Source organism: Alternaria postmessia (assembly GCF_024291825.1).
Source record: "Alternaria postmessia strain BMP 2775 chromosome Unknown scaffold_1, whole genome shotgun sequence".
Classification (NCBI taxonomy): domain Eukaryota; kingdom Fungi; phylum Ascomycota; class Dothideomycetes; order Pleosporales; family Pleosporaceae; genus Alternaria; species Alternaria postmessia.
In genome coordinates this window covers 1,108,683-1,130,611 of record NW_026260074.1, presented here as the reverse complement: position 1 = coordinate 1,130,611, position 21,929 = coordinate 1,108,683, and the positions used below count along the sequence as shown (strand labels likewise).

The 21,929-nt window shown below is 51.4% G+C and overlaps 7 protein-coding genes across 7 annotated transcripts; 2 read left to right on the top strand and 5 right to left on the bottom strand.

The window, feature by feature from the left end:
* Nucleotides 1–775: 775 nt before the first annotated feature.
* J4E82_000394 (uncharacterized protein) lies at nt 776–2,700 on the bottom strand (the record flags this gene model as incomplete). Its single annotated transcript, XM_051726715.1, has 2 exons — nt 776–2,148; nt 2,196–2,700. The coding sequence occupies 2 exons, from the start codon at nt 2,698–2,700 to the stop codon at nt 776–778; spliced, it is 1,878 nt and encodes a 625-aa protein (XP_051593897.1).
* Nucleotides 2,701–3,552: 852 nt separating this feature from the next.
* Nucleotides 3,553–6,412, bottom strand: J4E82_000393 (uncharacterized protein; the record flags this gene model as incomplete). Its single annotated transcript, XM_051726714.1, has 3 exons — nt 3,553–3,725; nt 3,929–6,309; nt 6,351–6,412. 3 exons carry the CDS (start codon nt 6,410–6,412, stop codon nt 3,553–3,555), a joined length of 2,616 nt encoding a protein of 871 aa, XP_051593896.1.
* A 1,016-nt stretch (nt 6,413–7,428) lies between these two features.
* J4E82_000392 (uncharacterized protein) lies at nt 7,429–9,623 on the bottom strand (the record flags this gene model as incomplete). The annotated part of the gene is made up of 8 exons (XM_051726713.1): nt 7,429–7,533; nt 7,575–7,847; nt 8,084–8,239; nt 8,369–8,459; nt 8,499–8,813; nt 8,849–9,483; nt 9,518–9,524; nt 9,619–9,623. The coding sequence occupies 8 exons, from the start codon at nt 9,621–9,623 to the stop codon at nt 7,429–7,431; spliced, it is 1,587 nt and encodes a 528-aa protein (XP_051593895.1).
* Nucleotides 9,624–10,424: 801 nt separating this feature from the next.
* Nucleotides 10,425–11,393, bottom strand: J4E82_000391 (uncharacterized protein; the record flags this gene model as incomplete). The annotated part of the gene is made up of 1 exon (XM_051726712.1): nt 10,425–11,393. One exon carries the CDS (start codon nt 11,391–11,393, stop codon nt 10,425–10,427), a length of 969 nt encoding a protein of 322 aa, XP_051593894.1.
* A 2,715-nt stretch (nt 11,394–14,108) lies between these two features.
* On the bottom strand, nt 14,109–15,989 carry J4E82_000390 (uncharacterized protein; the record flags this gene model as incomplete). The annotated part of the gene is made up of 1 exon (XM_051726711.1): nt 14,109–15,989. The coding sequence occupies one exon, from the start codon at nt 15,987–15,989 to the stop codon at nt 14,109–14,111; it is 1,881 nt and encodes a 626-aa protein (XP_051593893.1).
* A 2,113-nt stretch (nt 15,990–18,102) lies between these two features.
* On the top strand, nt 18,103–18,711 carry J4E82_000389 (uncharacterized protein; the record flags this gene model as incomplete). Its single annotated transcript, XM_051726710.1, has 1 exon — nt 18,103–18,711. The coding sequence occupies one exon, from the start codon at nt 18,103–18,105 to the stop codon at nt 18,709–18,711; it is 609 nt and encodes a 202-aa protein (XP_051593892.1).
* Nucleotides 18,712–19,069: 358 nt separating this feature from the next.
* J4E82_000388 (uncharacterized protein) lies at nt 19,070–21,807 on the top strand (the record flags this gene model as incomplete). The annotated part of the gene is made up of 2 exons (XM_051726709.1): nt 19,070–19,255; nt 19,309–21,807. 2 exons carry the CDS (start codon nt 19,070–19,072, stop codon nt 21,805–21,807), a joined length of 2,685 nt encoding a protein of 894 aa, XP_051593891.1.
* Between the last annotated feature and the right edge of the window lie 122 nt (nt 21,808–21,929).

Sequence of the window (21,929 nt, the reverse complement as noted above, 5' to 3'; positions counted from 1 at the left end):
ACAACGCGACCCAAGCCAGGGATCTGGAGAAATAAAGTGAAACAGGCGTGGAGGAAGGACGGCGTACCAGTCAGCGGTAGTTATGCTCTCGAGTGAGTGATGCACTCAAAGCAATGAATTGAAGTGGTGCAGTGGGCTGCGAAGGAAAATGGCGTGGTTGTCCGGAGGCTGCGACGTTGGGAAGGGAAGTCGTGGTGCCGTCCGTCGCTGGGTAGGAAAGGGGTCCGCACAGGGATGGGCGCGATTGGAGCAACGCCGAAGCAATGGGCACTAGACCAAAAATCCCCGCGTCACCACTAGCAGCGTGTCGGTGCGGACTATCGCTGGAAACAACACACGTCGAATTGCAGAGAGGCCGGCGAGGGAGAATGTAGGAGGGATGGCAGTTGACACCTTTCACGTTGTCGAATGTTTTGTGCTCTTGTGCACTCCTACAAGAGGCAGTCGCGAACCGTGCTTCCCAAAGAGGTAGCGTCACGTGTGGCTAATTAGAAGGCACGAGCAGCGCGTTACTACCTAGTAGACATTAGGTCGCTGCTTCATTATGACTATCTGCCATGACTTCGACACCGCCGTCTCATCTCCAACGCTGACTCTCACGCTGCTGCAGCGTGGCACTACAGTACACGGGGTGCCAGACTCGACACCTATCCAATTACATCGCTCCCCCTGTATACCCATACCAGCTCATCATCTTATCTATGCAAATCAAAGGGTATTTTGCGCATGTCCCAGGCAAACAAATCCAAACCAACGCCGCAGTCACCGCACCCCGCTATGCAAAGCTCGCCAATGCCCTGTTCAACTCAGTCTTGTCATACTTAACGTACTTGCCCTTTCCCTTGTCGATCTCCCGGTAGCGGTCGTAGAACCTATTGTACAGTGGCTCAATGATGTTCTGTACCTCCTTGGAAAGCTGGTTCCGCACTTCGGGTTCCATTGCGTACGACTTGTGCCGTGTGACAAGGTCGTCGAAGCTTGTATTGAAGTTCTTGAACTTTTCTTTGATCGCATCCTTGTCTTTCGAGCTAAGAGACTTCACGATAGCTGCCGAATCTGCACCGCCTGATGTTGGTCGCTCCTTGCTACGGTTTGTGTACTGCACATCCAGTAGATACCCTGATGGCTCACGCCACGCTTCAAGGTACATGGCTGTACCTTGCTTACGCCAGTCGGCAAGCTTCTTGGAGTAGTCGTCCATGAGTGGTGCGAGTTCCGAAGAGCGAATGATGCGCGTGATGATGGCGACGTTGTTTGCCATGAAGATACCCTGTAGATTCTTGCCCTTCAACAACATCTTTGCTTTTCCAATCAAATTCTGCAGTAGTGTGTCAACGGTATCGGCTGCATAGGACCCGAACAACTTTACGCCGTCCGGTCCAACGTCCAGAGCCGTGGAGGAGTTATTAGCTGTCCCCGAGTTCCAGCCACCCTCTCCTAACGATGCCAATATCGACGCGAGAGGTTCGAGGTAGTTAGTCATCTCTTGCAGGCGTCGCATCGTCTGCGTTGTAATGTCGACAGGACCACCATCGATAGGAACGGCGATGAGAGCCTGTGTTTTCGACCTCGTGTCTTCCAACATCTTGCTCAATGACATTTTCGACGTCTCACGAACCGGCTTCACGCTGTCATAGATCTGGTCCTTCAGCGCTCCCGTCTGCTTTTGAAGTCGCATCGATAGCGTCCGGACCATGCCGCAGATCTCAAATCCAAGGAAGCAGTCTGTCAACAGGTTCTTCTGAATATGCCCGTTCAATTCGCGCAGCGTTTTCGTAAAGTCCTGCAGCGGGACCTGGCACGTTGACTCATAGACGTCGCTCCATTCCTCCCTGTCAAAGACGTAGTTCAAGTTATCAAACTCTGCCACAAATAGACCCTCTATCGCCTGCACGTATGTCCCGATACCATTAGTACCCTTCTTGTACAGCGCATCTGCCTGCACCTTCCGGGCTGTGCTTATGGTCGCCTGCATGAGACTCCTCAATGTGCTCTCTAGGTATTCACCCCGGACGTCTGCGTATATTCGGCGTGTGGGAGTTTGTGAGAGATCGATCTGCGATAATTGGGCGAATGATTTGGAGATATGCGAATTGATGCTGCGTAGGCTCTGAAGCTTATCTTGAGGTATGCGAGGGAACGGATTTTCTGTGCCATGTTAGTATCTCCATAATCACAAGACACGAATGACGTACGCTTCGCAACAAATTCCAATGCCTGGACCTTCTCTCGGGCGCTGTCTTGCAATATGCTGCGGAACACATCCTCCAACTGCTTGTTACCCATTTTCAAGAGCCCGCTGAGCTCTGCGACAGCCTGTTCGTTGGAGCGAAGATTGGTACGCTTGAGATCTGCAAGGCTCATGTTCGTGCGGTCGAGGGAAGCAATGTAACCGTCAAGATCTCCCCGTCCAGGTCCAGCGCGAATAATCCTCTCTTCCTTTGCACTCTCTTCTCGTGGAGCTCGGAGTCGTTCAATTGCGTCTATTATACGATCGACATTCGTGTTGGCTATCTGCAGCTTCTGGGTGTTGCCGTAGATTGGGCCGATTGCTTCCTGGACTGCCTTTCCGCTCGCGTCTAGTCTATTGACAGAGCCTTGGATCTTCTTTGTGAGTGTCTTCATCTTTTCCATGTTGGCGAAGAGCACTTCGACTTCCGCGCTCTCCTCGAGGAGTGCAGCTTTGCGAGGGGCGACCATGGCGACTGCTGGGCCGATGCGCAACTGCCTTGAGGCCTACGTGTACGCGTGGACGGCGGCGAGGGCGACCTCAATTATATGAAGCGGGTGAGTAAGAATGAAGCGAACATGAAGTACAGCATATAATGGTACCAATGAATGGATAACCAATTAGGCAATGCTATACCCTGGTGTTGAATGATGTGTGAGGGGATGCTTGCGGAGAGCTGTCGCGGAGGCAACGCTAAGACCCACCGGGGTCCAGTGTAGATCGTCTCGACACGATTCGCTTTACGATGAACACCCACTCCAGATACTCATCGTACTTGAACATAATATGTGATTGCCGGATCCAGAGCTACGCCGCAGCAAAGCTACATCTTGTCTCTCATAGCCTCGGATGACGTTCTTCGCGGTGGTTAATATGCGCTAATCAGCGTTGCTTGTCACCACGATCCCGCTGTCTCCGTGTCACCTATGTTTCGACGACGCGTGTGCGCCTTAGTATTTGGGATATCACGGTGGCGCATGCAGTCACAGAGGCAGATTATACAGGGGTATGCGATTGAAGATTCACTAGGTTATTTAGATATACAGACGCTTGAAGGGGTTTGCATTCTGTATGTGAAAGATGCATCCAGTGTTTTGCCTTTCCTTAGTACAATGAAAGTTGAGTAAAGCTCAAAGCTAGATCTTTCGGGTCGTAAAATAAGACCATGTTGAACTTGAGACTTGTGGGAAATGCGAAGAAGAAGCAATTTCGAAGAAGCAATGCCAGATAAGCACATCGAAATCAGAGCTGAAACCACATTCCGCCAATGACTGTGGTCCATGTGTTTGACCGGAGACTGTAGCTAAACATTAACGCCCAGGCTAGATACCACCAAGCACCTCGCTGAACTGGGTCCAATTCTCATTCCGCAGAATAGGGACTGAAGCGGTCGGCGGCTTGGGGACAGGTGGTATTCCGGCCGGTGTCTTGTCTTCCGTATCTTCACGCTTGATCTTCTTCTCGATATGCTCATCTCCACTGTCCAAGAAGCGACCTTAAGCATCCTCGACACTAATGTCGAAGGCGCTGAAGTATACGTAAAATGTGAATATTTTCATTCTTGATCCAAGTGGGTATAATGCGTCCTCTATCGTTTCCAAAAGCCTAAAAGCCTCCTCCAACTCCATGTCATCACCTCATCCATCATGTGTTACACAGCCCTCACTTAGCTGAACTGATCACCATGCTCACTCTCACCTCCGACACGACGACCAGCTATCCTTCCTTGGCTCAACTTCCATCGCCATCGTCGTTCCCGCTCGTCCTTTTCTCTCTGCTCTCTTTGTGCTTTCTTGCGTTCGTATACAGCGCGGACAGTGCGTTTTGTACGTTCAGCGCCTTCGCTGTAATTGGCGCGAGCGAGGTTCACGACACTGTCGATTTGCTCGGGTGTGTAGACAAAGTTCCACGTTGACATGAAGTCACTGACCTTTGGGTCGACGCCGGGTACTTTTGGGTTGGCAAGGAAAGGGAAGTAGACGACAGTGATGCCAGATTCAGGATGCATGAGCTCCCAGTCTTCGTCTACTTGTTTCGGTTCAGGGTGTGCGGAATCGGAAGTGCGTTCTTCAGTAGTGCCAACCCAGATGTTGCAGTAGCCTAAATCTTTACTCTTCTTGCCGCCTTTCTTGTCTTCGGTACTCTTATCCTTGGCTTCTTCGAGCTTTTCTTGAGCTTGCTGCTCAGATTTTGCTTGGGCGCGATCGAGATCTTTTTGCAGGTCTTCCATGGATTCATCATCGGGTGGCCACCCTGCACCAACAGGCCAGCCTTTGATACCACGCTGGCGAGCATACCCATCTGCTACCTTCAACCAGTTGTCAGTCTTGACATCGGCCGAGGCATCAAAGGCGACGAGAATGTCAACATTACGTCCAGGTCGGAGAAGCGGGTAGATGGGTAGGTTGTTTGACATTCCTGCGTCCATGAATTGAAAGTTCTTTTGCTCGAAAATGCTCTCAGGGCACGATGCAGGCAGGAATTCACGCATGCCGAGAGCGTAGTTGGGCATGGCGGCGGGGTCAATGGGGTGAACTTTGACAAGATCATCATCGCGCTCGGAGATCATGGCGTCGATACTGCCCCCGAGACCGGTGAGACTGCGCATGAGGGGTCGGATCTCTCGATAATAGTGTGACAGGGTTGCACAAAAGGCAGATCCCCAGATGCCCATCAGCAAGGGGACGCGCACTTCAGGCAAAGCCAGGCCATTGTCCCGCCAGACTGTGCGTCCGTTTTCAAACCGACGACCCATTGCCCAGGTAGGTATGCCAGCTGAGATCTCCTCACACCACATCTCGTATGGCGTAAACTCGAACCATTGAAACCAGGCCTCCCTTCTCGCTTTTGCTTCTGCAGCGATGACGTCTGTATCTGTTTGTTCGGCCAATGGGATTTCGTGTCGTACTGCGGTGTAGATGGGCAGGGGATGCGAGCCGTTGTCAGTGAATCGTCGCTGGTTCGACACCTTGAAGTCGTATTCGCTGACGGAAAGTTCACCCTTCGGTACAAGTAGACGAGCGGCAAGCAATGCGCCATAGATGTCCACCAGACCAAAATCAGCATCTGGGATGCCCTTGGCCTTCTCCACAAGCCCACTCAAGAGATATTTATTGGTTGGCGCGCTGACGAGCAGTTCTAGGGCATCAGGTGGGAAAGCAATGTGCACGCCGAGGCGGTTCTTAAGATGTCTAATGATGCGAGCGTGACTGCGTTGGGTGAGATCTGAGTAATAGAGGGTCTGCAGCCAGCAGCTGCCACTGACGCCCGCCGTGTAGGTGACACAGTCGAAGAGACCGTGTTCTTTCGAAGAGAGGTACGACGATGTACCTGCCACGAGCGCTCGCAGACCTCCACCAGAACCGCACATGGCAATGACGGGTACATCATCGGGGTGTATCTGGGCTTCTGGGATGTCGAGATATCGCGCAAGTGCAGCCTTGGTGAATTGCGCCCTCTTCTTCAGAAATGCCTTCTCTTCATCACACAGCTCGTTGGAGACCCTCACCGAGGCATCCCATATGATCTCTGGGTTGATCTCGGGGTCGTTGGCTTGGTACCAGATCTCTTCGGCAAGGGAGCCCGGCGCCATTGAGAGTTCATTCTGGAGTTTTCGAATGAAACCAGGCAGGACTTTGACCCAATTGGGCACAATGTAGTCAATGATGGTGTCGCCGAGCTTCGAAGGAGATGGCGAGGCCGGGAACTTGGCCGTTATGGTCTGCCAGGCGGACTGGCTCTCGCCGGCGTCCTCATCCTCTTCGCTGTAGCCCTTGGCAACACGTTTCTGCGATGGCGGATCTTGCTGGCCCGACTTCTCGGCATCGTCTTTGTTTACCTGCCTCTCAGCGTCGCCTACTGACGTGGTTTCGGTTTGCTTGTCGTCGCTGCCGCCGAAGAAGTACCGCTTGAGAGAGGGCGAATCCAGATGGATGGGGCGGAACAGGGGGATTGGCGACGATTCCGACGTGAGATAGCACGTCGCGGCAGTCGCGAGGAGGCATGGGGGGCCATATTGCAGACCGAGTGTAGCAGCTTTGGATCGGTGGGAGAGTGGACGCTTCGTGTGTAGGCTTGTGCTATTAGCATGGGGATATAATGCCGTGATATCCTAGCTTACCCACGACGCGTCCCCCGCAGCCAGAGCTGGCCCAGATTGCGCGTGTTCCTGTAGCCTGCCATGCGCAAGTTGGGGGCAAAAGGAAGGAATTATTTGTGATGATGGAGCCGTGCAAGTCAGTCACATGGGAAAGTGCGAAAAGCCCACCTGGGCTCATGCAAATGCGTTAAGCATGACGGAGCAGACAACCTGCTTGGAGGCCCGCAAAATTCCGCCGAAAGCTGGTTTCGGGATGACGCGAGATCGAATGACCGCCCGCACAACGTCTGCCAAGCCATGCAGGAACGCTGAACCTAGCGCCAATCAACTCTTGTCTCCACCTGAGAAGTCATCGCCCACAATGAACACACACGGAATGCTTGGTAAAGATGATTCGAGTATTAGACATTATGGTGGAGCAGAGGCGCTCAAAACATCAACAATACGCTATCAAAGCATTCTTTCTGTCCAAAAAGAAGTGTAGTACCATCCTCTCCTCAACTACTGTGCAGTATCCATCGTCGGGACCTTTTCTTTCCCTCCATTAACTTGTCGCTGGTCCATGACCGCTCTTGCCATTTCCTTTAACGAAGGCACACCTTTCGACTTTTGTGCAGGAGAAGCCTGGTACGGCTATCGAGGCAGTACCGTAGCATTGGCCCCATTGCTCTCCATCGCAGATGCCGCATTTGTCTCAGATACTGGTGGTACTGGTGGTATAGTAGAATGCCGCAGCATTTTTACCTCCTTCGTCGCCCCTACATTCTTCTGCACTGTGTATGTCTCCCCAACCTTACATGTCGAGGTCGAAGAAGGTGTTGACGGCTGCGGCTGCTCCATTGGCGGCGTCACTAATCCTGTCTCAACTGTCGCATCTGCACCCCCACCCCGTTTCTGGGACACCATCTCATCCTGCGCTTGTTTCGGACTACTCAGAAAGACCATACCGTCTCTTCCCACTACTCTGTTAGGTGGCGTAATACTATTTTGCCCCTCTTTCCCCTCTTTCTTCTTGTACGGACCGCGCTTCTTGGGTATCTGGGATGTAGCAGATTGTGGATGGAGTCTGGTTCCTTGCCTGCGAGCCAGGCACCGGGAATTAGGCCAGATTAGAGGGTTTGCGGAGGAGTTCGAGGTTTGTGGTCTTGGTGGTAGATTGGGCGGATTCATTCGCTTGCCAGCCACGTGTGAAGTTGACATTTGACTGGTAAGAGTCGACCGGCGGTTTGTAAGTTGATTTCGTACCCACCCTGGATGCGACAGATTATCCGTCTGTAACTGGTTGATATACTTGGCTCGGCCGTCTTCGGGTAAAGCTGCCGGCTGCTGAAGATGGGAGTGTAGATTTGGGTTTGCTCTATTCGCTTGCCAGGCTTCGAGGTACGGGGCGGCGTCTATGGGAGTAGATTCTGACAGTGAACAGTTGGGAGTGATGTTCTTCATTGCGAAGTCTCGTTCCTTGAAGGCTTTGATTTCGGAGGATGCTTGCGCGCGGAGGATCTCAAGTTCAGCGTTGTGCTGGGCAACTTGTTGTCGACGCCGAGGGCACTTGTGACGGTGTTAGCTAGTCACTTGTATATCTCGACATTGCGAAAACATTCGGCTGTTATGAGATGGACGCATGCGGTGGAACAGGTACCCTGAGAGTATTCGCTGTACTCTTTGTTATTGCACTTGCAGATTACAACAAATGTATAGCTTTAGGGTACTCTCTTCGGCTCTCTCGTAACACGTCTGGGAACGGGAGTACTTACCTCGTGCACTCCATTCTTGTCGAGTTTCCAGTAAGTGTGGCCTGTCTGTCCACAAACACGGCATTGCGGTGGCGGCAGCCTCTTGTCGTCTCGCTGCTTTCGACTGGCTTGATTTTGAGCATCCTGCGAACTACGCCGTAACAGTTCAAAGGCTTCCTGAGAAGAAATTGTGTCAGGATGCTCACGTTTGGACTGACGGGGAAGACGAGCAGGAACAAAAGGCTCTATCGATTTTGCTATGTAGCCCGTATGCGACTCCAAAGACTTCTACAATTCATTACTAACTTTCTTGGTGGGGAGGTAAAACGGGGCTGGGTTGTTGAATACTTCGACTGCCGGCATAGTCTGCCACTCGCCCAACAAACTACCCGGAAGACTGTTTTGCTTCAAGAATGCAATCGCTTCAACAACACACTGAGGTGGAGGCTCGTCGGGGTCGACGATGGCTTTAGGATACCGCCTTCTGTACTCTTTGAAATATGGTGGAATTTCGTCGTCGGTCCAGACTCTGGCGTTCTCAGCCATGATCGCATCTAGTCTCTCCTTGGTGATATCTAAGATGCGACATACTGGGTAAAACGGGGATGGATAGTTCTTCTGCGCGAAGTCGTCAAGGATCCGTTCGATGATTTCCTGGCGTATTGACGGCCATAGCTCTTCAAAGGTCACCTGCATCATCAGTATGGTGAGAGATGTTTGGATTGGGAGTGCCATGCCGTAGGAAATGTGACTGCGGTAGGCCAATTTTTCCTCAAACTATCGTACCAGACGCTTGTGTCCGCCTCATATTTGGCTGCGAACTGGCGTTTGATCTTTCGTACTCGTTCATAATCTTCGGCGTCCATAGCCTCCACCAGCTCTCTCATGCCATGCTTGGTGAGTTCTATCGCAACCGGAAGCGATGGTGGGGCATTGTCCGTCAGCGAGGGGAACGCTGCTGGTCTAGGTGCGGAGAATGCAGGCGAATGTCCATCCTCCAGGGATGTTGCTATGCGCTTGGCGGTCTTGTTGAAGTGTCTCGCGCGTTTAGTCTCTGGCGAGGCATTCTCGCGACTGGGTTTCTTAACATACTTAACGTGGGCCATCCCACGAGACTTTAGAGGCCCCCGGGGATCACTTGTGTTTGGGATTGTGGCACGGGGTACTTCAGGCTTGTCCTTCTCTGGCGATGGGTTTGGTGAGAGGTGAGGCGCGCCTGTGGGGAGAATCAAAGGTTTTGGTGCGCCGGGGGTCGCAGTCAACGTATTTGGGGGTGGAGACACTTGTGAATCGATGACCGAATCTCGATTCTCAGACTTTGGTTCTGGCGAACCGCTGAGATCTGAGTCGTCCGACTCATCATAACGTGCTGGTCGTTTCAACTTGGCCTCGGGTCGAAGCTCGTATGGCATTTCTTGAGACTGTAATGATTTGGTGTAAGCGTTGATTGGGTACCGATACTCTGTAGTCCGTCATAAACGAGAAAGATTGCGGGTCTCTGGTATGTGAGATCCGTGGAAAAGACTGTATCTGCTACCTATCCAATCCGAAGGCACCGCATCGTGACTACCGTGCGTTTAGCGAGTAACGGCGACCTCTAGAGGTCAAGTGAATGTCAGTGACCACTGACGCGACAGCAATATTGAGAATGCATCCGGTGAACAATACGCGTCTTAGCGACGCTATAGTCACTAGAAGCTCGTTTAGAGGTTGTACCCCAATTACCACTCTGAGGCGATTAGTCCTGGGATCTTACTCTGACCAAGAGGCTATTACAGCGGAGCAAATGTTTTCTGCACCTGGTGCAGTCACTGCGATAGTCAAAGCTTCTCAGTCGAGAGCACCTATTCTTATGGCTATTGTTTGAATCGCAGAAGTCACGAGTAGCTCATCCATAATCACCTCAGCATGAGAACGAACCTGCTTGCCTATTAGATAGCATCTTTGTTCTGCAGAAGCCACGTACCAGAGAAGGATAGCCTAAGCAGGTGCCCACAATCGTCCCATGTGTCATTTACGAAGTCACGTCATCGGCTCAGGGCAAGCAAAGCCGTCTAGGAGGACGCAGTCATATAGATTTCGCAGGAGCACTGATTGAAGGAGAAAATGCAAGGAAAGGTAGAGCGTAAAATGTTTTAGAAGAGACAGAACCAGTTGCGGCTACTGGCCAAGGTTTTGGGTAGCCTGAATGAAAAGGCCGATGTGCTTACCCGTTCCATGGGAGTGCCCAGCGATACTACGGATATGAGTAAGCCTTCTGATGCCAAGCACCGCTTGATAACGCCTTGAATCATGCAGGGTATAATGCTAGTGAACGCCTGATACAAAATCAACGAAATCGCCAACTGCCAGAGGATTATGTCTACCGGTCTTGGAAAGGAGTAACGTCGCGCCCCGTAAACCGGAGCACATCCGACGCATCCATGCCATCTTCCATGTTCGTATCGTCGTCGCCATCCCTTGTATCTTCAATACCTCGCTTTTGCTTACTTGACGAGAAGGAAAGGGACAGTGATGCAGGCTGTGCAGAGCCGTTACTAAGACCATTCTGGTGTGGCGCTTGCGCGTAAGAGGCGGCGATGGAGCGTCGGGCAAGGAGAATATCCCAATAGGAGCGTAGGATATTCTTCAAGACATCGTCGAAATTAACGCAGAAGCGCTGCGCTTGACAGACTTGCATAGCCTTGATGTAATCGATGTTGTTGAGCGTCTGCATCAGATAGGCTGCGACCACGGCAGCTGACTTCTCATTGCCAGACTCGCAGAAGACTAACACTTTTCCGAGAGTGGCCTGCCCTGTTGTCTCCAAGCTGTGTTGTCGTACCCGTGCGATGTGCGAGTTGATCATGCTCGTCGCGTCCGGGAACCTGGGCGTGAGGCTGTAGAAACTGGGAGACTCGATGCTGCCCACCTCCATGCATACCTGGGTAGCAGCTTGCATGGCGCCCGACATGCTGTTGGCCTGGGCACGAACAGCCAGTACCATGGTGATGCCCTTTCGCTCTAGAAAAGCCTTGTCCCTGGCTGCCACCATAGGACCAAGATAGACCCACGGCAGTATCATTTGTGCCTGTCTCCGTCGCTCGTATGCCCATTCTAGCAGCGTGTTCTTCTGTATGATGTCCTCGAGGTCCAACTCGTTCAAGAAGCTCATGTCTACATCGCCTCCAGGTGTGCCACCAAGAGACAGACCTGGCATGTCGGTCGTGAGCGTGGGAGGGGGAACCACAATGCGGGGGGCTGTGGGGAGGCGGTACGAGTATTCGTGTTGGTTGCGCATGTGCCCGTTGGGGAGGTCAGACAGAGTCTTTTCTTCGCGTATTGTCGCCATGGTTCTCGTTTGGGACCCGTAGGCGGGGTGTTGAGGGGAGCGTGTCTTGTTAGGAGCAGACGGCGCGAAGGGCAGGGCTTTGTGGATCCGGGCCGAAGGAATTGCTTCTGGCACAGTGAATGATGACACGATAGTGCGGTTTATTAGAGGCGCGTCTGAGGCAGGCGCGAGCCCAGGCAGCAATACGCTCAATCGGGGAGTTGCAGGCCGGATGAGATCTCTCGCAATTCCTAGAGCAACCAAACGAGACACCCTAAAGAAGAAGATATTGGTGGTTTCAGACCAGGCGCAATACACTTCATGGCGAGCTTGCTATGGCTGGGTACCCCGTTGACCACATGGGAGTGGGAGCGCGCCACCGCGCCTTCTCATCCGCGGCAGTCGCTAGCCAAAAGGAGGCGCCCGACAGCGCTGACGTAACTTCCCCACCCACTCGACATATTCTAAGCTTCCTCCTGTCTCACTTCACCTGCACCGTGACTAGTCGTGCGACCCAGGATTGAATATACGAGGCTGTCACGATATTCTGGCAGCTTCGAGCCCTGTGGCAGTTCTCGCTTCGCTTACCATGCAAGGGAACGGTCGCAGCGTGCAATCAACCGCGCAGAGCGACCCACCAGTCTTTGACCAGCTTCCTCTTGAAGCGTCTCGACCGTCTTATATGACTATTTTGATTTGACATGTCAAAACCAGGCATGCGTGCGTGTAGCCAAGAGCAGTTTGGTGGTACATGCAATATGCAGTATCCTGGTTTGCGGGCAACACGCACTGCATGCTCAGGGTTAACTCATAGTTGATCAGAGGCATCCTGGAATATGTCGACTTTCCATAAATCTCTTACTGTCGACTCTCCAGTCATTCGCGCTCACGTAGTACGACGTCGGACTTTTTCATATGCTTACTACACTCGTTATAACTTATGACAAGATGACCACAATTAAAACCAACACCGACGTGCAACTTCGCGACAGCGAGCCACAAAATGCCACTTCCACAGCTGAGAAGATAGGAACAGCCGAAGACCAGAAAGACATGCATAGAATGGGAAAAACGCAAGAATTGCGCCGGAACTTCCGTTTCGTTTCCATCTTTGGATACTCGATGATCTTAATGTCTACATGGGAGACTGTGTTAACGTGAGACATGTATTGAGTCGCGTGGTGGCTACAAACTGATGGTTGTTAGTACTTTGACCATACCATTGACGAACGGCGGTACTGGCGGTGCGATATTCGTCTTTCTCGGAACTGCAGTTGGTATGGGTTTTGCCATCGCATCTATGGCTGAGATGGCTTCCATGGCCCCCACGTCAGGCGGTCAATATCACTGGGTCTCTGAGTTTGCACCACGAGAGCACCAGAGGTTCCTGAGCTATGTTGTCGGTCAGTATCATGCCTTGGAAATCGATACACTTTAGTAGTCTAACGATAGTTTTAGGCTGGCTGTGTGTTCTTGGCTGGCAAACAGGTATCGCCTCCGTTGCTTTCCTAGCTGGCGGCCAAATCCAAGGCTTGATCATTCTAAACAACAACAACTACGTCCCAGAACGTTGGCACGGTACACTCCTCATTGTTGCAGTCGCGAGCTTTGCCATACTGTTCAACACGCTTCTCGCACGCAAACTTCCCCTCGTTGAAGCCACAGTGCTAGTCCTCCACATATTTGGCTTCATTGCTATCTTCACTATCATGTGGGTCCTCGGAACGCACAGCAAGCCCAGCCAAGTATTTGGGTCTTTCCAGGATAATGCCGGGTGGGGTAACATAGGTCTATCCTGTCTAGTAGGCCAACTCGCTCCCATATTTACACTACTTGGATCAGACGCAGCAACCCACATGAGCGAGGAGCTTCAAGATGCATCCAAGACGCTGCCAAGAGCCATGATCTGGACAGCAATAGTAAACAGCGGTCTAGGTTTCCTGATGCTGATCGTCTTCTGCTTCAGTCTCGGGGATGTGGAGAGTGTGCTTTCGACTCCGACTGGCCAACCGCATATACAAATCATGTATAATGTTACCCGATCGACCACTAGCACCACAGTTCTCGCGTCCATAATTGTCATCATGGCAATATTTGGGTGTGTGAACAACGTTGCAACGTGTTCGAGGCAGTTGTTCGCTTTCGCACGCGACCATGGCGTCCCCTTCGGAGCGTTCCTTTCGCGAGTGCAGCCTGGTTGGGACATACCCTTCAATTCCGTCGTTGTGTCTTTTGTTTTTTCGATCCTTCTCTCCTTGATCAATATTGGCAGTACCGTGGCGTTCAACAGTATCGCTTCACTCGGTACATGTGCCATGTTGTCGTCCTACATCATTTCTATCTCCTGCATCTTTCTCAAGAGGTGGAGGAACGAGACCTTACTGCCTTGCCACTTCAGCTTAGGAAAGGCTGGTATCTGGATCAATGGCATTTCTGTTCTTTACCTCTGCGTGGCACTATTGTTTGCCTTCTTCCCAACGTTTCCTTCTCCTACTCCCGAGTTGATGAACTGGAACGTGCTTATCTATGGGGTTGTTGTGATATTTTCCCTGGTCTACTTTGTTTCTCAGGGCCGGAAGATGTATGTTGGACCAGTCGAATATATCAACAGGAATACCCTCTAGTTTATGACTGTTCGAGGATGTTTAATTGGAAGAGGTGGATTGATATACGTATACATTGAGCGATTCTAGTGTACATTCTACAAACTATATACTTCACTATCGGCAATACCTTCTAATTTCGCTCCGGCCATGCGTCAACTAAACCCTCGTAAATCGTTACATTGCTGAAGGTAGCATCGCCACCCTCGACATAGAAACTAATGTCTCTGCTATCCGCGTACCAGCTCCTCACCCAAGTACTGATCGCAAATCGATCGTTCGCATGCACCTCAACAACACCACCGTCGACCACAATCGTCAGATCCAAAGTCTCAACCTTTGTCTCATTTCCATATCCACCCGCAACATCGAACAAGCGGAATTTGCCCGTCTCAATCTCGGTGAGGAAACCATCCGTAGTCTGCGCCGCGGCAGAAGAGTTTGAACGATCGATGATAAGACTCTCATTACCGAACTGGTAGTAGATATTGGTAGATTCCTGGGAACCAGAAAGGATGGTGAAGCCAGCTCGCAGGGAGTCAGAGCGCGAGGGGAAGGTTATCGATGCAGTCATCATCCAGTGCTTTGACTTTGGGCTTTCATCGAATTTCGTCACGCTCGCCATGGATCCACCCGTTTGCGTAATGACATTGGTGGCGTTGTCTTGGAATGCGGCGTAGGGTTCACGAGCGATCTTTTGGTGTAGAGTGGCGAGGGTAACGGTGCCGTTGTCGTGTTCGTGATCTACGCGCCACGAACCTTTCTCTCGGGAGAGCTGGTTGTCGACGACATTCAAGCGGCCGACGCTAAGCTCACGTGGGAGTAATAGTGATCCTGTCCAGTTTTGCTGGGCAGTCGGGAATTCGTCAGTCAAGGTGCCATAGAAGTCGCCAGTCAACCAGAGATATGTGATGAAGCGATCAGGCGCGCCACTTGCTTTGCTAGCTTGCGAGTCCGCATATAAGACTTTACCAGCCGCTGCGTAAGCTGAGCGCCCAGCATCGAGTCGTCCGGACATTGTAGGCTCGAACTTCAGTTGACCGTCGACAAGCTTTTGCTTTCCAGCGACCCAAAGCATCTCCCTGTTGTCCGAAACTTGAGGTACAATGGGTTCGTAGCTCCATTCCGCGCCAATTGTGGCGAAGATCTCGCCTTCCTCATTAGCACCTTGCTCGTCCAGGGCGAAGTAGTTGGCGACTTCAAAGTTGAAACCCCAGCGCCCAGCCCAGCCCGTCTCTGACCATGTCGAGTTTGCTGCTTCGTGCCACCATTCACCCAAATACTCCCACGTCTGGAACAAATCCGCATCTTCATCATCATATTGGGCGTACAAGAAGAGACTTGGGCCTTTACCATGTACGCCGCCAGAAATGACTGTATACCATGTTCCGTTCCGCTTACCCAACAAGCCATCAACCTGCGAGTTCTGAAACACGAATGGATCGCGGAATCCCGTGACGTTGACAGCGAATGGTGGGCTGGGGATTACCGGACCAAATTCTGCTTTTGTGAAGTTGCTTCCACCGTCTCTAGCAAAGGCGAGCGATTGCGTCTCGCTTCCTTGGGTGTACCGGATTGTCCATTGTATGGGTAGAAAGCTGACACTGGTGTATAGCAACGTCGGTGTGCCATTAACTCCTCTCTCAATAACGCTGCCGTCAAAGACAGCGACGGGGTCATTGATGCCGCCTGCACGGATGAAAGGCTCCGAATCGGGGTTCACGTCTCTGTAAGTGACTAGGTTGTCTGTAGTAGCACCTGATGCTCCCAAATGTAGGTATCCTACGTGAAAGAGACCAGTTTCGGGATCGGTGTAGTGCATACATGGATCTCCGATTTGTCCAAACGCTGGAAGAACGTGTGCCTTTGGCCGCCATGTATCGAAGAGAGTCGAATTGGCTAAGGTGGACAGATTTGGCGGAGCTGCATTGTAGTCGATAGATTCTTGACGAGGGATGATATGGCTTGTCGTCAGTGCTGCAAGAGACGCCAGAACGGTTGATGAGCGCTTCATGGCTGCAAAATGCTCGAACGAATGGAGTACTTCCAGAAAATTTCGACTTGCGGTGCCATTCTTAATTGCTGGAACATGATGCTACTTACTCGTGCTTACCCGCACAATGACGACGATGGTAAGAAAGCGCGCAAGTACTTCCCCGCAAAGGCACCGGGAGATTATTCGGTACGATTTGGTGGCCTCGCTGATTGGCTGGTGAGCTTGGTCGCTTCACTAGCGAGTAATGTGCCAATACGTCGGACCGAGAAACGGCTTGGTAATATCGCGGCATGTCGTGATGCAATGTCGGACATTATAATATGAACGCGCCGAAAGAGGCTATGCGAAGTGTGAGTGCTGGCTGGTGCTTAAAGCGGTTTTGCCCTTACGTGCATACATTCTACGGCTTCTGTTTGGGAAACATGAACAGTACATCACCACCTTCAACTCCGGCCTCGCTCAACGGGTTGCCTTCTCCTTGCGTACAATTTCCTACTACCTCATCAAACCCACATCGCAAATAGAACCGTTCGTTTCCTTTACTAGCTGTGACACTCGCATGGATACCTTCTTCTCTCGCGCGATCGAGGCCCCAACCGACCAGTGCTTGTCCGAGCCTCTTGCCGGCATAGTCTGGATGAACTCCACATAGATCGAGATACCAGTTGTTTTTGCGGTCACCGTCCCAGTGATGCTTAAAGAAGGGATAGGAATCATTCAAAAGATTACGCTTGCTAGGATCTAGAGCACGATTCTGGGTTGAGGGAAGGGGCTGGAAGACATCTGTGCCTGTAGAGCCGTCAGTATACTTGTCTGATTATATGTGTTACAAAGGCACTTGCCGACATCAACCCACTCGCTCTCCACTCTACGCTTCCCTTCGTCGTCGCCGTCTCGGCGCCAGATAGCTACGCCGGCAACTTTTTCCCGTCCATCTACCGTCGTCGTTGCGACAAACAGTCTTTCGTTGGTTATCTTCCAGTGTTTTCGCAGGTATTCTGACCAGAATATCTTGACATCATCCGGATACTGGTCGCGGTACGGATGCATAACCTGGCCAAAGAGCGACTCGTCGAAGAATGCTTTAGCCAAGAGAGATGCCATGGCGGGCTCGTCAGAGGGTGTTGCAAGCCGGATAGTCATTGTATGAGGGGTGCTATGGGAAAACGGTAAAACAGGCAACAGGACGGCACGTCGACATTCAAGAGTATGCGGATAGCTAGATATGCGCGCGAATGTAAGATTTTCTAAGGACGGCGGGTGGTCCAGAAGACAGAGCGGGCGTGGAAGAGCATATTCAGGTATAGTCAGAGGCTACAAAGTGCTTCGCTAGCCAGGTAGTGATGGCGCGAGTGATCTCTCGTAAGCGCAGAGGAAGCGACAAGGATGCGGTCCGTTGATTAACTTTATAAGAGACGCTTCTCGCGAGCTCTATTAGTAGTGTGGTGACAGTTTGTCGTACGGTAAAGCTGACTGTAAATTATAGCCGCGCTGCAGCAGAGCAAGCTACTTGAATACTCTTTCTGCTCGGGCAAAAAGAGAGATCAGTCTTGCATCCAATGACCTCTAGAAAGGCAAAAAAAGATATTGGGTCCTGCCGCGACTCGAACGCGGGGCCTCTCGCAAGCTGTGCTCGGGTTTACCCTAAGCGAGACTAGAAGATGTTAGATGTTGAAGAATTGTCTTGAGACTGAGTAATACGTACATCATACCACTAGACCTGGGTCTTGTTAGATGTGTTGTTGACTGTGAATGATTGCTGTGAACTTACCACAGGACCAACACGTGACTTATGGGATAAATTGAAACAGATATATATATATATATATCATATTCAAATTGGATCTGGCTGCACGTAGTGGAGTAAGCGTAGGGTTACATTCTTGGATGCTGCTCCACTTGTACCGAAACCACCAGAACATCAGTCCCACCCAACCCATGTGGGGGGCTCAGTCCGGCTACGGCAGCCTAGAACTACGCCCTTCGACAAAGACATTTCGCAGGGTAAGTCTACTTATGAAGTGAGTCAAGCCACGTTGCAAATTAGAACTCACCCACTGTATCCTCGATCTCGAGTTATCCAACCAGACTGCGTTACCCATTAGAAACTTAAAACTCCAAGCAATTCGACATGTCAAAGCTTCCGAACATTCAGATACGCGATGCTGAATTCCCGGGTGACAAGGAGGTAGTGGGGCAGCTCTTCAAGGCATACGCACAGTCGTTGCCTGTCAGCCTCGACTTCCAGAACTTCGACCACGAACTGGCGGAATTGCCCGGAAAGTATGCATCGGAAAAAGGAGGGGCGCTGTGGCTACTATGCTCCTCAGCAGGGAACGGAGATGCCGCGGCAATGCCGACTGAAGGCAAAAAGGCCGGCTTCAGCACCGCAAGACAGGATGAACAGGCTATAGGATGCATAGCTATCCGACCATTCTTTACGACGCCTACCACCACTGCATCTGCGACATTGCTAGCACATTCAACATCACCGCCCACCAAAACATGCGAGCTCAAGCGACTCTATCTTGCACCAGAAACGCGGGGTATGGGTCTTAGCAAGCCATTGATGGAAGTTGCCATCTCGCACGCGAGAAAACTGGGTTACAAGGAGATGCTGCTCGATACGCTACGAAACATGACGACCGCGAGAAAGATATATGAGGGCTATGGATTTGAAGAGGTCGATAGCTATTACGAGAACCCGAACGATGCTGTGTTCTATCGCCTGAAGCTCTAACAGAGTGCCTACATGTACATGTACGCTGGATACGGTAATCGCGTCGCGTTGTGGTGTAACCAGAGACATGACGCAAACGCGTCGGGATGGGAGTAATTTAAAGTTCAGGTGTGATCGCGCGTCGCGACATTCGTCATCGATTCTTCGCTTAGCGCGTCCTCGCCTTTCATCGCGACCGCGTCCCGTCGAATGCGGTCATCGCCATCTGCCCCTGGCGCTACTTTCAATACCATCTCTCTCACACTGAGCCTATCTTTCCCTACTGCCCTAGACTATACACGACGTGACTCCTTATCCTGCTACGAGCGTAATGCCTGCATCACATTCCACCCCTGCGTCATCACCACCACCAGCCGACATGGAGACAGAGAGCGTGCCAAAGTCGATGCAGCAAGAAGAACAGCGCATGAGGGCGCAACGCGAAAAGGATGATGCGAGACGTGAGGCCAAACTCGAGAAGGAGAGACAGGAAGACATCAAGAGTGGCAGAGAGGTTCTAGACAAGAAGTTCCAGCAGTTGGAATTCTTGATGAACAAGAGCAAGGTCAGTCCGTCTACCTGAATGGCAATCTATATGGTCGCTGACAAGTACTGCAGCTGTACGCATCAGTCATGCTCGCACAGATGCAGCAGCAGGAAGAACAAGAAAATGCGCAAGACAAGCAGACAAACGGCCAAACCTCGAAGCGCGAAAAGATTGCCGATACAACAGCAGCAGAATCGCAGCGACGAGCTACACGCGGGTCTGTGGCCAACGGTACGACAACGGCGAAGAAGGAAGAACAGGATGCGACACCGAAGAAACGCCAAGGGAGGCCGAAAAAGTCCGACACAAAGACTCGTGGAGGGCCGAAGAAGCAAACCTCTGATATTTCAAGCTACTTTAGCAAAGAAGACTTGGAGAAGAAGGCAGGCCACCAGGACGTAGGAGAAGCGTTGAAAGAGGCGGCAGAGGAAGACAAAGATAATGTGAAAACAAGTGACATTGGCATGACAGATCTCAAATCCGCGCGGCAACCGAAACTGGTTACTGGAGGCACCATGAGGTCATACCAGCTCGAGGGACTGGAATGGATGGTGTCACTCTACAACAACGGTATCAATGGCATTCTGGCGGATGAGATGGGACTGGGCAAAACCATCCAGACTATAGCGATGCTCGCACATTTGTGGGAGAACAAGTCGTATGGACCTTTCTTGATTGCTGCGCCGTTGAGTACCACAAGCAATTGGGTTGCAGAGTTCGAGAAGTGGACACCCAGCATGCCGGTTATGCTATACCACGGCGATAAGAAAGAGCGCGAGAGACTGCGCAAAACCAGGCTACGGAACCCAGGCACTGCCGACTTTCCTATCATGGTCACCAGCTACGAAATCTGTATGAACGATCGCAAGTACCTGACAAGTTTTGGCTGGCAATTCATCATCATCGATGAAGGACATCGCATCAAGAATCTCGACTGCCGGCTGATCCGCGAGCTGCAACAATTCCAATCTGCGAACCGTCTACTTATTACTGGTACGCCACTTCAAAACAACCTTGTGGAGTTGTGGTCGCTGCTTCATTTCCTTCTGCCAACAGTATTTGACAAACTATCTACATTCGAGAGTTGGTTCGACTTTTCTGGGCTGAAAGACAAGTCGAGTTTCGAACAATTGCTATCAGAAGAGCGACAGCAATACTTGGTAAAGTCACTCCACGCTGTGCTGAAGCCATTCTTACTACGTCGGGTAAAGACGGACGTCGAAAGCCTGATGCCCAAGAAACGCGAATATGTGTTGTACGCGCCGTTAACGGCGATGCAACGCGAGCTGTATCAGGCGATCCTTGACGGCACTAGTCGATCCTATCTCGAAGAGAAGGCTGTGGAGAGGCTGAGCATTGGCCTCAGCAGCCGAGCAGGGACGCCTTTGAGTATTTGTAGTACTAGTGGCGGTCTTAAGCGCAAAGCTTTGAGTAGTAGGGCAACGCCCAACAAGAGCACGAAGACGTCTCGTGCAGGTACCCCCGCTTCTGTCGCCTCAACGAGAAGCCGGGGCAGGTCGAAGAAGAACTATGAAGAAGTGAGTGATGATGAGTATTTCGACGGACTGGACAAAGAAGAATCTGAGGAAGAGGAAGCAGAGTTGAGTTCCGACGCCGAGGACGAGAAGATACGAGCTGCGACGTTCGAAATAGCAAAACGTCAGCTTATGCAGAAAAAACTAGGTAACCCCATCATGCAGCTTCGACTATGCTGCAATTCGCCATACAACTTTTTCAATCCTTTCATCAAGGCGGATACAGACGGCGCTGAAACGTTCGCCTCGGAGACAGAGCCAGATGAAACACTCGTGTCAACATCCGGCAAGATGCTTCTACTCGACTCACTTCTACCCGAACTAATAAGTCGCGGCCACAAGGTCCTCATATTTTCTCAATTTACTACTACCTTGGATCTTATCGGTCACTACCTCGACTTACGGTCCTGGAACTATGCCCGTATTGATGGTTCAGTTGCACAAACAGATCGTCAGGACCAGATTCTAGCCTTCAACAAGCCATCATCTTCCAAAGAAGCTGCCGACATCTTCATTCTTTCCACTCGTGCTGGTGGCCAGGGCATTAATCTCGCTGCCGCAGACACAGTTATTCTATTTGACAGCGATTGGAACCCTCAACAAGATCTACAAGCGATGGATCGCGCGCATCGTATCGGTCAAACGCGCAATGTCATCGTCTATCGTTTCGCGACACGTAACACCGTCGAGCAGAAACTCCTCGAATCTGCTGAAGCGAAGCGCCGGCTGGAGAAACTCGTCATTCGAAAAGGCGGAGTACGCAATGATCGGGGCGGAACACGGGGGAACGATAAGGAACAAGAGGTCGAAGAATTACAGAAACTGCTAAGAAGAAGCGACGGCGAGAAGTTTGATGTCGAAGGCACGGAAAGCGGCAAAGTATTGCGAAAAGAGGAGCTGGAAATTCTTTTGGACAGGAGTGATGAAGCGTATGAAAGAGCGGAGAAGGGACTGGACATTGGTGGGGAAGGAGCCGTTTTCCAGGCTGTAGGGAAGAGAGAGGAGGGTGCTCTCATGGAAGGATTGAGGGCATGATGGCGTCCATAATAGCTTCAACCTCCGATGTTTTTACTCGGGTATTCCGACTAAAGGCTTAATAGTGTTGTGGTTTCGTTGGTAGATGCTTGGTAGCTGGGTCTGTCACTCACGAGAGGGTC